The sequence below is a fragment of the Rhodnius prolixus genome, unplaced genomic scaffold (assembly GCF_049639745.1).
Source record: "Rhodnius prolixus isolate KJV_2025 unplaced genomic scaffold, Rpr scaffold_14, whole genome shotgun sequence".
In the NCBI taxonomy this organism is placed as follows: Eukaryota; Metazoa; Arthropoda; class Insecta; order Hemiptera; family Reduviidae; genus Rhodnius; species Rhodnius prolixus.
In genome coordinates, this window is record NW_027411594.1 from 4,695,179 (window position 1) to 4,709,617 (window position 14,439).

Below are 14,439 nucleotides of genomic sequence, written 5' to 3' on the forward strand. Positions count from 1 at the left end.
GAAATATCGCGTCTAGGATACTTTGAGATGCTGGTAAAACAAATAATGAGAAATGATTTTTTTAAAAACGTTTTCATCTTGAACCCATTATATCTACAGACTGTGCAAGGTACGTCTAGATCTAGTGTTTGAATTAACTTCAGCTACTGCAAGGATATTTCTTTGTAATTTTTACCAATTTATGAATTCCGTTGTTTTTCTATTCTTCTTTAGAAGCACTACGCTCATTATTGAGTCTAGGTCTCTTCTCCTCCGGCAGTCATCGTCATCTGGGTCTATTTCTCCAACATTTCAGAATCGTAAAGCAGGGCTTCAATATCCTCTTTCACACCATCCCTCCCATCTTATCTTAGGTCTCCTCACTTTCATTTCACTCCATATCTTGCACTTTTTTCAATACCTGCCTAAGTACATCATCCTTCAGCAATCTGCCAGTCTGTCTTTGCTAGCGCCTAATTACTTTTGTAAGTTAAAAGGTCTGGTTAAAGAAAATGTGACGGTTGGGACTTTGAAAATTGTGCAATGGTTTCATGAATTCCTTTATTTTTTCTGAGGCTCAGAGAAATTAATCTGTGCCACACTTTCTGAATGAGAGTATTTCACTTTGGTTACCTGCGAAACGGAAGACTGCTTGCTCTTCGAGTACCTAGGGAATACTTACTTTTAGAGAATGATAAAAAGTCCATTCCACTGCTACCTAAAAGGTCTAAGCTTCTCTTAATGTATCTGTACTAGAATGTAGCTTGTATCAGTAATCTGCAAATGTATGTGAGATGGAAAAACTAGATTTCTGTAGGTTGAAGACAAAAACGCGTTGATTAAAAACTGCAAACAATTTTTTATTCATTATTGAAAACGATGTTTGACAAAAAAAAACATTTTTTATATTAATATTAATTTGAAGAATCATCAGAACCTTTTAGATTTTTGAATAATTAGTGACAAATAATTTTTAATTAGCATAAAAACTGACACAATCTGAGAACAGATTCGGTAAAACATAAACAAACATTTAAAAGAAAAAATTAACCTACATGAAAAAGGGATACATAAACCAAAAACTGAAAAAACAAAATGAAGTTTCAAATGAGTTTAAAAATGAAATAATATTTTAACATCCGAGCTGGAAGCAGAGCTGTAGTGTCAGGTCAGCTAGTGTTGGTAGTATTTTTAGAATGTTTCTTCCAAAATTTTTTCACTTCATCATGTCCCTGTTTTGTAACCACTATAGTTCTTTTCTTATCAGACTGCCAAACCACTACACCAAGTTCTGTGGCATAATCTTTGAGCACAGCATAATCTGAATGTGACAGAAACTGCGAATATAGTACACCATCGGTGAAGGCGAACCTATCGCGTTCTTTTTCCCACAAATTGATCTGATCAGTGACCGTTGGCGGTAGGATGGGTGGCCCTTTGGCAAGTAGCCGGGGATGAGCGTGATTGATCAAAAAGCCGATAATCTGTTCGGCTGTGATGCCACTCTTCAACGCCATACACACTGAATCACGTGTCAGCGTGCCGACGCACATGTTCGGAAATCTGTACAACATTTCCGTGAATAATCCTACTAAAGCCACTTTAAGATTTGAATCAGTATAAGCGTATACTCTGTAATTTGATTCCACGACTATATAGCCTTCTTTGGATCCTGGAGATATGGCATTCTTTCCTGCGGTGAGATTTAAGGCCAATCTAGTGGGATAGAATTTACCTCCCTTCCGTTTTCTTTGGTATACAAGGCCGAATTCGCGCAGATGTTGAAGAAACGTAAGAAGACCTTCACTCATACCATCTGTGCTATAATCTTTGCCTAATATCGTGAAACTAAGCTGAAACAGAAAAGCCAAGCATTGTACAAGATCTAATCCTCGAGACTCCACTGTGTCAAGGTACTGTAGCATGAAATACCAAACTTGTGCTGGGGTATCCAGTAGCAAGAACTGGAAACCCTCTCTGGTGATAACTGGGCTTCCATCGTCTTCATCTCTTGCCATAAGTCCAGCGTGCAGAAGTATTCTTACTGCATCGGCTGAGATTCCCTCCTGCTGATTAGAGCCAACCATGTAGTGTATCACGCATTCCCATCTTTCCATAGCGTACTTATCTAAATAGTCTATATCACGCGCTTTGGTGTCCACTTCCAAATTGGCCCTCGTACCCCAAGTTTTTCCACCGCCAAGCATGGCAATTTTAAAATTCTTTTTAAAAACAGGATTGAGTACCCAAGCTAGAAGTCCTCCAGGGATTGACTCTTCGTGCCATACATGTAAATCACTGAGCACCTTCACAACATCCACATGCTCTTTAGCATAACCTTGAGCAATCCAAGAAGCGATAACCGCTTGCGGTACAGGCTGTTCAACGTACAAGATTCTTATTACATAATGTTTTGCAATGCTAGGAAGATCTCTGTACACAGCTAGACATATAACTGGAAACGTGTACAACTTATCAAGAGTAGAATTCGGCAATGTCTTTAGATATTCGTATAAATTTGAACAGCGCAATGTCTTTGCCTTTGCAGTTTCACTATCTTTATCCTTCATTTTTTAATTTTAAATGTATTTTTACATAATTATTACAAATTTCAGTTTTTTACATTATTGTTATGAAAAAGTTCATTTAGAAATCATCTGACATAACAACTGAAAGGCTCATTCTTTATCAAATATTCCAAATCCTAATCTGTACAAGATAATACGGCCAAAAAAATCTGTTGATTTACAAAAGATTATGGTGACGGGTTCGGACTCACTGACCGCCGCAGGAGGTGACAATGTAACCTCTTGGATAGCGTTTGTATTTTCTGGAATAAAAGTGCGGACAATCTTATCACCAACTTCAATTTCACAGTTGGACCCAGCAAACCCACCTTGGAATTGAAATAGTACACTTTCTAAGAGCACATCCTTCTTGAAACTAACTCGTATCCATTGAGGACTTCCCTGAAAACCACAATAAAATCTGTAATGAACTATCAATCAAAATGGGGTTCAACCAATGATTGTTTATAAAAATCAATTAAAATTTATACATATACCGGTTCATATAAGTGATTTTTGTATGGAGAGGTTCCCTATTCAATTCTCATAAGAAAAAATAATTAACTAGAAAAGCCTTCTTCGTGTTTAATATCAATTTTTTGAAATTATTTACAATTAACGTATTAACTATTGTATCTTGCAGAAGTGTACCTTCTCCTTCACTACAATGTACTCAAAAATCATGACGTAAACCCTTCAAAAAAAGTAGATTTTTTTTAATATGAAGTAAAATACATAAGGAACAGAAAATATGAATGTTCTATTTTCACAGATTAAATTATAATACATTCTCATACACAAAACTCGACTAAAGTCTAGTTTGGTAGGCCACTTTTTTGTTCCGAAGGACAATCAGGAAAATTTCCCTAGTGTCGAAAATGGTTCGTTATTTTCTTTAAACTTAATGTTCACCTTACTTCACACATCTATTCTTTTATTGCAAACATTTCTTTAGGGGGATTTTAGTAGAGTTGATATCACAACGGAATTTCGAGAGGATATCATTAAACTTAACTTGAATCATGCCAGTTTTTTAAAATAAATATTACACCAACTAACCTCATCTGAACTCCAACATGTTTCTTCATTTCCATCAAACAAATGCTTTTTCCCATATTTTTTTACATCCTTTTGTAGAACTGAACTAACTCTAAAAGTATATAAAATTTTAAAAAGAAAAATTGTAAATTTTAGTTCTTATTCATGTAATCTAGCAGCAAGCAACTAGAGTTAACGATACTTACGAATACTTTTTTATAACATCTTCCATAAATAACAGTTGTTCATTAATGGTTATATGAAGAAACTAAATCACTCGTTATTTCGTTTGAATAAGAATAACTTAGCCAAATTACTGCCGATCTGGGCACTTTTAAACGTTCGTATTTTCCTCAGTAAGCTTTACTTAGTATAGTTTACTATCTAGCAAGTGGAGGTTTGATTTTTCTAGGTTATAATTTACCACAAGGAATATAAGGTTAACAATTCGCCGAACAATCTTGCAGAGGGGGGCTTCTTCACTAAATCCTCAAAATAAATTTTCTTTTAGACGCGTATCTTATCAGAGAGCAGCATGAAAATAGATAAAGAAAAAAATCTCCGAGTTCTTTATAAGAAATAGCTCGCAATGAAAAATTTTGTTCGAAATTTATGGCATGATTCACCAAAAAAGAATAACAAGTTAAACTTGTTGCGATATCTTCTTGAATAATCGGGATCTATTTCCTTGTTAGATCCACTTGTAGATTATTACAATTACTTGGTTTTCATTGATTTGAATGAAACATTTAGATAGCTAAAGAGCCAAACCTATGTTATCGCTTCTTTAAATGTCAATGTATATACAAAAAATGCAAAACTAAGTGGAACTTGTCTAGGTGTGTTTGTGGATAAACCAATACTTGCACATCATTAACCTATTACAGCTTTTATTCGTACGTTTGGTATTTAGGCTTTCATTGTGAGAATTAATCTTCCACTTCTTGAGAGATCTTGTCGTTCCTTCATGTTTATTCTTGCCTTGCAATGCTTGTGCTGGCAATCCCAACGTTCTTGCAATGTACTCTAGTTTTACCAACACACCCTCATATTCATTTAATTTTATACAAATTAAAGATTTACTGGTTACTTTCCAAATCGTAAAAGGCTTTTGGCGATGTTCAAAGATTTTTTATTTTTTTAATTATTAATTGTTGCTGTACCTTTCGGGGTCGATACACTTACAAATACAGTCGGTCAAAAAAATATTTATAAAAACTATTTTTGGTGGTGCTAACTCTTAAAAACCGTTAACTCCTAAATGTTTAATTGATTTTATTAAAAAATAACTTTCAAATGAACATATTTTCACCATTCTAGAAATTTAAAAATATACCTCAACAAATATATTAAAATGAAACATTTAATATGTATGTTCTTATAGGGGATAATATTTTTACAATGTAACTTCTTTTCCCAACTGAACTTCGACGATTAAACACTATCCTTTAAGATTTCTATGGTAAACAACATGACTAGCCACTTGAAACTGCTTACGAATTTCTATTTTAAACCTTCCAAACAAAATTCATTCTAAGAATTCACTTTGAAGAAGTTTGTTTAAAATATTCCTTACCTCCTGGAACTTCGCTAATTTACAGAGCACTAAACTTATGGACTACTCCAGTTCGAGACTCAACTTCTTCCAAAATAAATGAAGCCTTTCTATTTCCTTTGAACTTTTAAAAAACCTCTTATTCTAATGCTTAAATTCCGTTCCTGAACCAGTAAAATTTACTTTACTTTCAATTCAAGTTCTGTTTATTTGGGGGCATACAAATAATATTATAAATTATGAAGATGATAAGAATATATTCAGAAGCAAAAAGCTATACACAGAAATGAATTCCTATAAAAATCATAGAAACAGAACAAAAAATTAAACAAAATTGAGTATCTTCTACTAGTTTATTCTTCTACTAGCTTAAATCTATAATGTTGAGGTTCCGGTATTACATGAAAGTACTTTTTATAAATATTTTCTAAATTTCTCCCACCGTAAGCTCTTGCCACCCATGTATGATCTAAATTCGGATCAATTTTCTCGCAAGTTACCATAACTTTACCAGCTTCTAAAGCAAACAACGTTCCATTACGCCCGAATCCAACCTGAAAAATAAACATTTTTTTTTTGTTTTAAGCATAAATACTGAATACGATTTTATTTATACATTAAAATTTAATAATCTCTCTTAAATGACATCTTCAATATTAAACTAAAATTAAAACATACATTTAAACCAGGATGACATCTTAACTTATTCTGAGTAATAAGCATTGTCCCTTTTTGTACAAATTCTCCATCTTGATAGTGAATACCTCGATGTTTTGGCCGACGATTTCCTTTCTTATTTCGAGTACTACTACCAGTTTTCTTGGATGCAAATCTTACGCTAAGACCTAGAACAGAAATAAATGAAAGGATGCTGATATGAGTTTCGATTGTGATTGGTATAAGTCTATTTTGGTCTGTTCCCTCCATATAACTTAAAGACATTCTATATGCATGTTCACCCATTTTACGATTTATTGATATTCATTAGCTCTACTTTATAAGTAAGGGGATGTTAAATAATTTGCAATGTTCAGGTAGTACACGAAACTAGATCTGCAAAGTTTTTAAACTTACTTTGCGTTTGCAATCGTGCTTTTTCCCGGGCACTGAATGTATAGTAAGAGTTCGGCTCTTCGGAGAAGAAAATCTGATTCATTTAAGCTTTAACCAGGTTCCTCTCAACAAAAACCTCTTTCGAATCAAACAGATACAATTGGAGAAAGAGCTCTCTATACCTGGTGGTAATTACAATAGCCTGTTGGATTATTTAGCTTGGACGAACTAGCTAGTAACTACAGATACTAATGTAACTTCTAGCAGTTGCACATTTTAACTATCTATGCACGCCAAACGTTATTGTGTACCTAAAAGGTCTTACTGTAAGAGTAGTTAGAGGGTACAGGGATGTAGTAGTTCTAGTAGACAGAATTAAATTGGTATACTTGATTTTCAGGACCTTTTGGCTATTATTGCACCATAATAACACGACCGAGGCTGTTATACGATACGTACAGGCAACAGAGTTGACGTGCACACCACTTGCATTTAGCAAAACCAAACGTAAACTCTACATAGCTTGAACACAGACATCGTAATTCAAACTTCAAGTTATAATACCAAGTTTTTATAACTCACCTTAAATAATTAAAAATCAAGTTCAATGATAAATTTGCTCAGTACTTTGTTAATAAATACTAAATAATATTTACCATTTTTTGTGTAACTAATAGCATCTCCTAGAAGTGTACAACTTTGAGAGATCAAACTAGAACTTTTTAAAAAATTCATTCCGGAATTTTTTAGCCTTTTTCTAGAAACAAATATCACGAAAATAAACCATATTTTCAAAATTCAGTTAAATAATATAACCTCCCTGTAACCTACAGAAAAATTATAATTGGAAAAGGTTGCCGATACTAGCGCTCCACAACTTATCTTTATCTCGACTTTTTTTTTTTTTTTTTTTTTTTTTTTTTTTTTTTTTTTTTTGCGCATCAACAGCTGAGGTCATTAGCGCCCGGAGCTTTTTCCAGTGCACTGCCGGCCTCCGGACAGTGTTCTCTCGTTACAGACAACACTGTCCATCACCGGACAGTGAGCTGTAAGAAGTTCCTAGGAAGAGAAAATCTAAGGGTCAGCAGCTGGATCTCGACTTTTAAAAGGTTCAATCTCAAGTGAAATGTTTGTTAGCAATTAGTTTTTATTTAAAGATAGTTCTTAAAAATAAGATGCTCAGTTTTATTCGTTAAACATCCGTTTTAATTAAAAAATATTTAATTAATTAATCATCCTTTCTTTTAAACATTTCTTGTTTTATTTTATTTTTCGGTTACAGTGAAGTGTTCTATAAGACAACATTTTCAATTCAAAAACAAAAAGAAAATAGAATAATCGACTAAATTTTATAAACGGGAAGTATTAATTTATTAAGAATCGTTTATCGATAAGTTTATAAAGTTCAATATTCCGTTTTTGCAAACTCAAGCATTCAAAACTTTGTATTAAGTTCATCATAAAAAAAACAAAAACATAGAACCAATAATTTTAAGGCAAGTATTTATTTTTAACGATATGAGATACTTTACTTAATGTCACTTTATATTTATTCATAAGCCAATTAAAGTAAAAAACCCTTCAACAAAACCTATCACTTCACTAGTATTCGAAAATGTTGCCCAGTTCATTGTTGCAATATTCTCAGTTAAAATTATCTATTTCTTTAATAATCGATAAATATAATTATTTTTTATTTTTATTTTTGGGCATCAAGTGTTAGATTGTTAATGTCTAACTTACAAACATAGATAAAAATATATTTGTAAAGCCAATATAATTGTTAAAAATGGTTTCCTAAATTCTTATTGACAACTGCTGGCATCTCGCGGCCGTTTCTGTAAACTAACAGGTTTATTGGTTTTTCAGATAATTGTTGTATTTCTAACTAATCCATTCTATATTCTTTTTTTATCTTTCTCCTCATCATTAAAATATTTTTTTTTTATATGTTAGTTTTTAATGGATATGCATGTTTATTTTTTAAATCAATCAACAAAAACTTTTAACAGTTTTTAAGAGATAAACGCTGCTTTATATGTATCTCACCAGTCAAACCATTCACACAGACTTAAATATTCATTTCATCAAATAAAGGTTGCTTAAACCTTTTACATAAAATTCCATCTTAATTTACAATCCATCGATACAACAACTTTCTTCCAAATAACACTCCTAGATATCTTAAAAGATAGTGGCCTTGCAATCTCCTCAGACAATGAAAGTAAAATAGAAGCGAAATATTGTAGGAACATAACCACTGGGTAATTTCGCCATTCTGAGTATGTTGTGGACATTCTATATTATACTTGTTTCTTATAACGCAATACATACGTTGTTCGTAACTAAATAAACAATAAAACAAATAATATATTAACTTCATTGAAGTTATGAACTTATTTTTCATGATCATAGAAAATAAATTAATTTTCTTGGCCTTCCCAAAAAGCTTCTAGCTTTAAAATACTTCTTTTAATAACTAGAAATAATTTTGTAAATTAGACATTGTTCTCTGCGAAATGTTTTTTTTTATATTTGTCTCATCTTATTCATCTTCTTCGGTCATTCTATCTTGTTCTTAACCACAAGTTTATGTCTTTTACTTCTCTCCCATAGTACTATCTTTGTCCATCTTATTCGCACGTTTTTTTTAAAGTCCGATTCCACGTCATCTAACCGCCTTGGTCTTCCTCTTATTCTAGACCCTTCTGGGGATCCTAGAATTTACTTTCTAAATCAGGTATTCCTTCCCTTCTTCTTAATCCACTAGATCTAAATTTTGATTTAAGGCTTTTAAATTGATGTACGAGTTTTTTCCTTCATTTTCATTCAGATTTCCCTTTTTCTTTGATCCTTAAAGGTTTCATTATTTTGTCTACGTCATCTAAGTTGGTCTATTTGTTTTTCGTACGAGCTAAAAATATATATATATTTTTATGTAAGATTCTGATTTTAATAAAATTATTCAAATTATTTGATATTTTAGAAATTATAAAACGCAGTACTCTGTATTTATTTATTGATTTAGTTCTGCGTGGGTAAATGTCATGATCTTTAAATTAACCTTGTAGAAGACTTGAAGAGCTGCCTATTCTTGAAAAGCTTTTGTGTCTACGTGACAAATTAGGCTATTCTTAAGGCTCGCAAGTGTTTTTCATCTCTTTAGTGATTAGATTACCCTAGAAGAAGCAGAAGGAAAGAATTTCTTTTTGGGGACTCCCTTACCTGAGTAACTCACTCTAGCTCAAGCTCTTTTACAGTTTTAAAACCTACTGTTTCTAACTCTAGCTTACTCTATCCATTAACAATAACTACTAATAATTTAAAAAGTCAAGTTGTTTAATCAAAGAAAAGGTATACAAATTAGCAAGTACCCAAACATTTCATTTATACTTCAGCAAGAAATTACAACCATTTAGATAAGTTCGGCAAAGCTTTTTTGCTTTATTCAAATTTTTGTAACAATAATATCGTTGAAGTAAACTTATTGCATCAACTTTTGCATTAATAATGTTTAGAATTGATGTCGCAGACCCTTAAGGTCTTATGGTGGCCATTTTCTTCTACAAAATATTTATTCTGTAAGGTGTAGCTCACCATTTTACTTAGATTGATTGTACTGGGAGGTACGAAGCAGCGTATTTTAAAAAAAATTGTAAATAAACATTAAAAATGTTGCTGTTCATTATTTTTGGTAACTAATTCATAGTTTCAATAGGATGAAAAAATAAATGCTAGTTTTCAGTCGTGATACATTTATTCTGCCGAGCTTTCGACCCTAGGGACTAGGTCATCTTCAGCGCTAGTTTACAATATAGTGTTTTACATCATTAGAGGGTTGGTGTGTCTTCTGCCTTGTCTGTTCATGGACCTAGTCCCTAGGTCGAAAGCTCGGCAGAATAAATGTCTCACGACTGAAAAATGGCATTTTTACTTTTTCGTCCTATTAAAAATGTTATGACGCTAAGCCATTCCAGAAGACTTCTTGAATCAGATTCACTGATTATATTTTATATAGTTTTGATAAAGGAAAATGAATGAAACAAAACCTATTCTTGGTTTGAGAACTCTAGCTTACCTTGCGAAACCTTGCGAAAAATTTTAAAATCGATCGTAACACTTCCTTTTGAGAGAGAAAGTGCTAATACATACTATTAGAGTAGAGCACAATTTGTTGAAGCTAAACTACAGGAACCATTACTATGCGTTTAGGCTTTCAAAACCAATCTCTTTGTTTATTTAACTTACAAACTGACAGAACTGTACTCCTAAGTAAGTTAATGATTGCTTTTCAATCTTTCTTTTATTGCCTGTTACTTAAGGCTCAGGCCATTCCGTCAGGCTTCAGTAAAATAACACCAAACTTGGGAGACGTCTTGCCCTTGCAATGTGTACTTACTTATCGTTTACGACCAGTTTATGATCCTTGGCAATCTCTCTTTCTTTCTCATTCTCCTTTCTTCTCTTTAACAGACTCCTTCATTTCTTGTTGTTCTTATTGTTGTTTATTTTTCTTTAGCTGTTTGTTGTGTACCTTTCTTGGCTCATTATTAGTGTTATTATGGTTGTACTCCGGTAGCCGGCTGTAAAGGTTATTATTACTCTCTAGATAGAAATATTAAACTTGGCTCTTGTTAAGCTGCGAGCTTTAACGTTCTAGATTTGTTTGCTTGTGTTTTGTTTTAATAAAATAAATGAACTTTAATAAGTCATCCAGTAATAGGGAAGTCGAATTAGTTGGGTTGAGACTGAAGCTGAGTGTGCAGAATGATGGGTTAGAGAAATCTTGGCTGAGTTTCTCCATATTGAAGATCTTACACCTTTCTTAAAAGGATAAATTCAACACCTTCGTTACCTTCGTTTAGATGCCGGAGGTACTTAATGAATAAAATAGACTAAAAGCTAATATTATTCTCTTCCAAAAGTCCGATCTTCGACACAAAGTTAGGTGTTGCCTAACTTTATATTTCTGTCTGTGCTTTTACTTAGTAACTGCTGAAAAATGCCCAGTATCCGCTGCTGGATGGACGTGTAAGCATAATAGTAAGCGGAATTGTGCTATTTTTTCTTCTCTTTTTTATCATTTTTTCCTTCTTAGTCCAATGCTCTTAAGACCGCTGGGGTACTAGATCCTGCTGCCATTCAGTGCATTTTACCGAGACCTGCGAAGCTAATATGTATTGTGGTACTGGGGTGCGATTCCCGGTCTTAGGCTTTGGATTTTATTTAATGGTTAATAAAAGAAATTTACATTAAAGTATGTTAGCTAGTCGCCTCCGTCCACGACACCTAATTTGTGGTAGTTGGACGTAAAGCCCACCTGAAAAAATAGGCAATTATTTTACTTTACTATTTTACTTCTTCAGTGCATTGTGGTGGCCGTATCTTATACAATATATTATTAGGACGGATATTTTGTGTAGCAAATTTAGGAGTTTGAAAAGAATTCTACTTCCGGAAGTGTTACTTTTTGTAGAAACCGCCTGGGAAGGGATTTTGGAGGTTTTGTCTCCATCGAAAATAGAAATTTTTCCTAATAATATGGTAAATTATGAAATTTTAACGTAGATATTGTATTGATTATTTAGGAAATTCCTGCTCTAAGACAAGTCTAAATGGTTTTAAACTCTTCTATATTTCTTACTTTTTACTTTCTAAACCGAATTCTCTAATTCAAAAAATTGGACGTAAATTTAGATTACATTATATTCCCTATTAAATTGCCGACCGCACGAGTTGCAACTGAATATATTGCAACTGAAGGGAACTATAATATTGGAGGTGATTATAGTCATCGAAGTGCGAGAAACTCTTTCTTGCAAAGTGAGCTTACAAAGCTTAGGGTATTCTCTTGATTTAATGCTCTGATTTTGATCCTTTTATAATTGTAAATAGTTAAGAGCAGAAAGTTGGTAAACAGTTACTGCAGACGAAAGAAAATGTATATTTGTACAGATATTTGAACAGAATGTACTATTCAAATAATTTGGTTGATCATTTGCACATTTACATTTTGCAGTCTCTTGCGAAGACCTAAAATGACGAAGAAAAAGAAAATAAAAAATATATCCACTGTTATAGGCAGAACATTTGTGCTGCAACTCTTGCTACATTTCTTGACGAGACCCGCGAAGCTAATATGCATTGTGGTACCGATTCTCGGTCTTAGGCCTTGGATTCTATTTAATGGTTAATAAAAGAAATTTACAGTAAAGTATGTTTGCTAGTCGCCTCCGTCCACGACACCTAGTTGGTAGTTGGACGTTAAGCCCCGCATGAAAAAATAGGCGATTACTTTACTTTACTTGACGACAAATCGTCTTGAATTGTTATTCATGTTCATACAACTTAGTCGCGACAGTTGAAACTATATTTTCTCATTATTTTGAATAAATGTCGCTACATATTATAGGCCTGCAAATACTCCATTGCATTGTCAAACGGCGAGATTTCCCCTGATCCATTTTCCCAAAACCATCTCCCATTTTACAAAATAAGGGAGATTTTCCCGAGTGGTCGGCAATGTGTTATCAACGGTAAGTTGATATTTCGCTTAGGCAATACCCACACTTGAACATGGTTAATGTGCAAACTAGACCGGAAGTACAGTAAATAAATAAACATTTGCTACCACCAGAGGATGCCACAATATTGATCAACCGAAAGTATCAATTTCCTGAGGTATTTCACTCAGTTTTTCAAGATTTTTCTTGAAAAACTACACCAATGATTTCCTTTAAACTTAAGGTGTAATAGTTTAGATTAGAATCTGTAATTTTTCTTCCAGAGACAATTTCATTAAGGTTACATTTGGGATGGTGAGTAGGTAGACCCTCCCTAAAGTGCAGTTTTTGGGCAAGTTATGGTACTGTCTTGTATTTCCTGTTAAGGGAGGCTCAATACTAAAATAAGTTTGAAGTTTACGGATTTAGAACTTTGGGAATACTTAGTGAAGTTACTGTTTAACAATAAGTTTTGGTTTTGTTTCCTTTTCAAATAAATAATTCTTGTATTGAAAGTTAGTTTGAAATTAAATTTTATGCAGCAGTTAGGCGAACAGATCAGCTGTCTACCGGTTCTAAAAAAAATGCATCAGATCATAAGTTGTCGTTTCAAGTCGTACGTCTATTAATACTTTCCAACTTCTTCCACAGTTACAGCTTCCTCGGGGTTTTTAATTCTTTTTTCTCTCCCTCCTTCTTTAATCTTCTTCAAAAAACCTCATCCTCATTGCTACTGTCTTCCAAGTTCAGATCTCTCTTTAATTTACGCGTTCACTCACTCACGCCTCTCTCTCTCTCTCTCTCTCTGTCATTGGTGAAGATCTTGTTTGCATATTTATCGCCACCTTGAGTTTTCTGTCCGTCCGCTCGCCTTCCGTACCCTTCCCCAGCGCTACTGAGAACAACTTTGTGTATTTCATTTCTCCACCGCTTGGTCAATATACTTCGCTACTGGGCTTTTTAATTGGAGCCGCTTCACTACTCTCGTCTACATACTACATACTACAAGGAGCTGGAGCGTACCAATGTGCGCATGTGTGTGAGACGGGTACAGTATCTTCTAGTTCTTCAGCTGTATGGCGCCATGCTTCCAGCTTCCATTATACCCCCCCCCCCGCTTCCTCCTCCTGTATGAGGATTTACAGCTGGATTTTTCTGGCCTCTCGCTCCCCGCAGTCTTATGTAGCCTTAAGTCATGTTGTCCTCCGCTCTATTTGGTCGTTTCGTATACTTTTACTACTACTGTTTCTTCTTCTTCTTCTTCTTCTTCTTCTTTGCCGTCTGCTTCTGTTTTTAATTCTTGTTTTACAATCAGTCACTGTGTCCAACGAGGCAGAAAATCTACTCTTTACTTATTTATGTGTGACGTATTCATTTACTTATTCATTTTTCCATTATTTTTTTGTATTCTAATTTATTATTTTATGAATTCTTTTTAATCTTTTTTTACATTCTCTTATACTAAATAAAAGCGGAAGTCATCGCGATCGAATTATCAGTTTATCGATTAATCAAATTATCGATTTTGAGTTTTCACCGGATGTATTGGTTTTTGAGGGCGCCTGAGTCTAAAAAAAAAAAAACTTGATTTTTCCAAACTTTGTTTGTTGTGTGCGTTTGTTAGTAGAGGAAGTGGTCAGCGTAATTTGGAAAAATTAAAAAATAAATGCAAATTTGATCTAGTTTAAGTGCGGCTAACTGATCTGAACTTTTAGACAAAATCGCCCTACCGAAAAAGCCATTT

General features: G+C 33.5%; 3 protein-coding genes across 3 annotated transcripts; all 3 read right to left on the minus strand.

Moving 5' to 3' along the window:
- Nucleotides 1-818: 818 nt before the first annotated feature.
- On the minus strand, nt 819-3,995 carry mrn (general transcription factor IIH subunit 4 marionette). Its single transcript, XM_074123283.1, has 4 exons — nt 3,791-3,995; nt 3,606-3,696; nt 3,044-3,240; nt 819-2,948 (listed from the first exon to the last, which is right to left on the minus strand). The coding sequence occupies exon 4, from the start codon at nt 2,547-2,549 to the stop codon at nt 1,149-1,151; it is 1,401 nt and encodes a 466-aa protein (XP_073979384.1). The 5' UTR covers nt 2,550-2,948; nt 3,044-3,240; nt 3,606-3,696; nt 3,791-3,995; the 3' UTR covers nt 819-1,148.
- On the minus strand, nt 2,658-3,816 carry LOC141451930 (nuclear receptor 2C2-associated protein). Its single transcript, XM_074123761.1, has 3 exons — nt 3,791-3,816; nt 3,606-3,696; nt 2,658-2,948 (listed from the first exon to the last, which is right to left on the minus strand). Exons 1-3 carry the CDS (start codon nt 3,814-3,816, stop codon nt 2,658-2,660), a joined length of 408 nt encoding a protein of 135 aa, XP_073979862.1.
- Nucleotides 3,996-5,376: 1,381 nt separating the features above from the next.
- Nucleotides 5,377-7,040, minus strand: mRpL27 (mitochondrial ribosomal protein L27). Its single transcript, XM_074123284.1, has 3 exons — nt 6,849-7,040; nt 5,818-5,984; nt 5,377-5,693 (listed from the first exon to the last, which is right to left on the minus strand). Exons 1-3 carry the CDS (start codon nt 6,925-6,927, stop codon nt 5,493-5,495), a joined length of 447 nt encoding a protein of 148 aa, XP_073979385.1. The 5' UTR covers nt 6,928-7,040; the 3' UTR covers nt 5,377-5,492.
- Between the last annotated feature and the right edge of the window lie 7,399 nt (nt 7,041-14,439).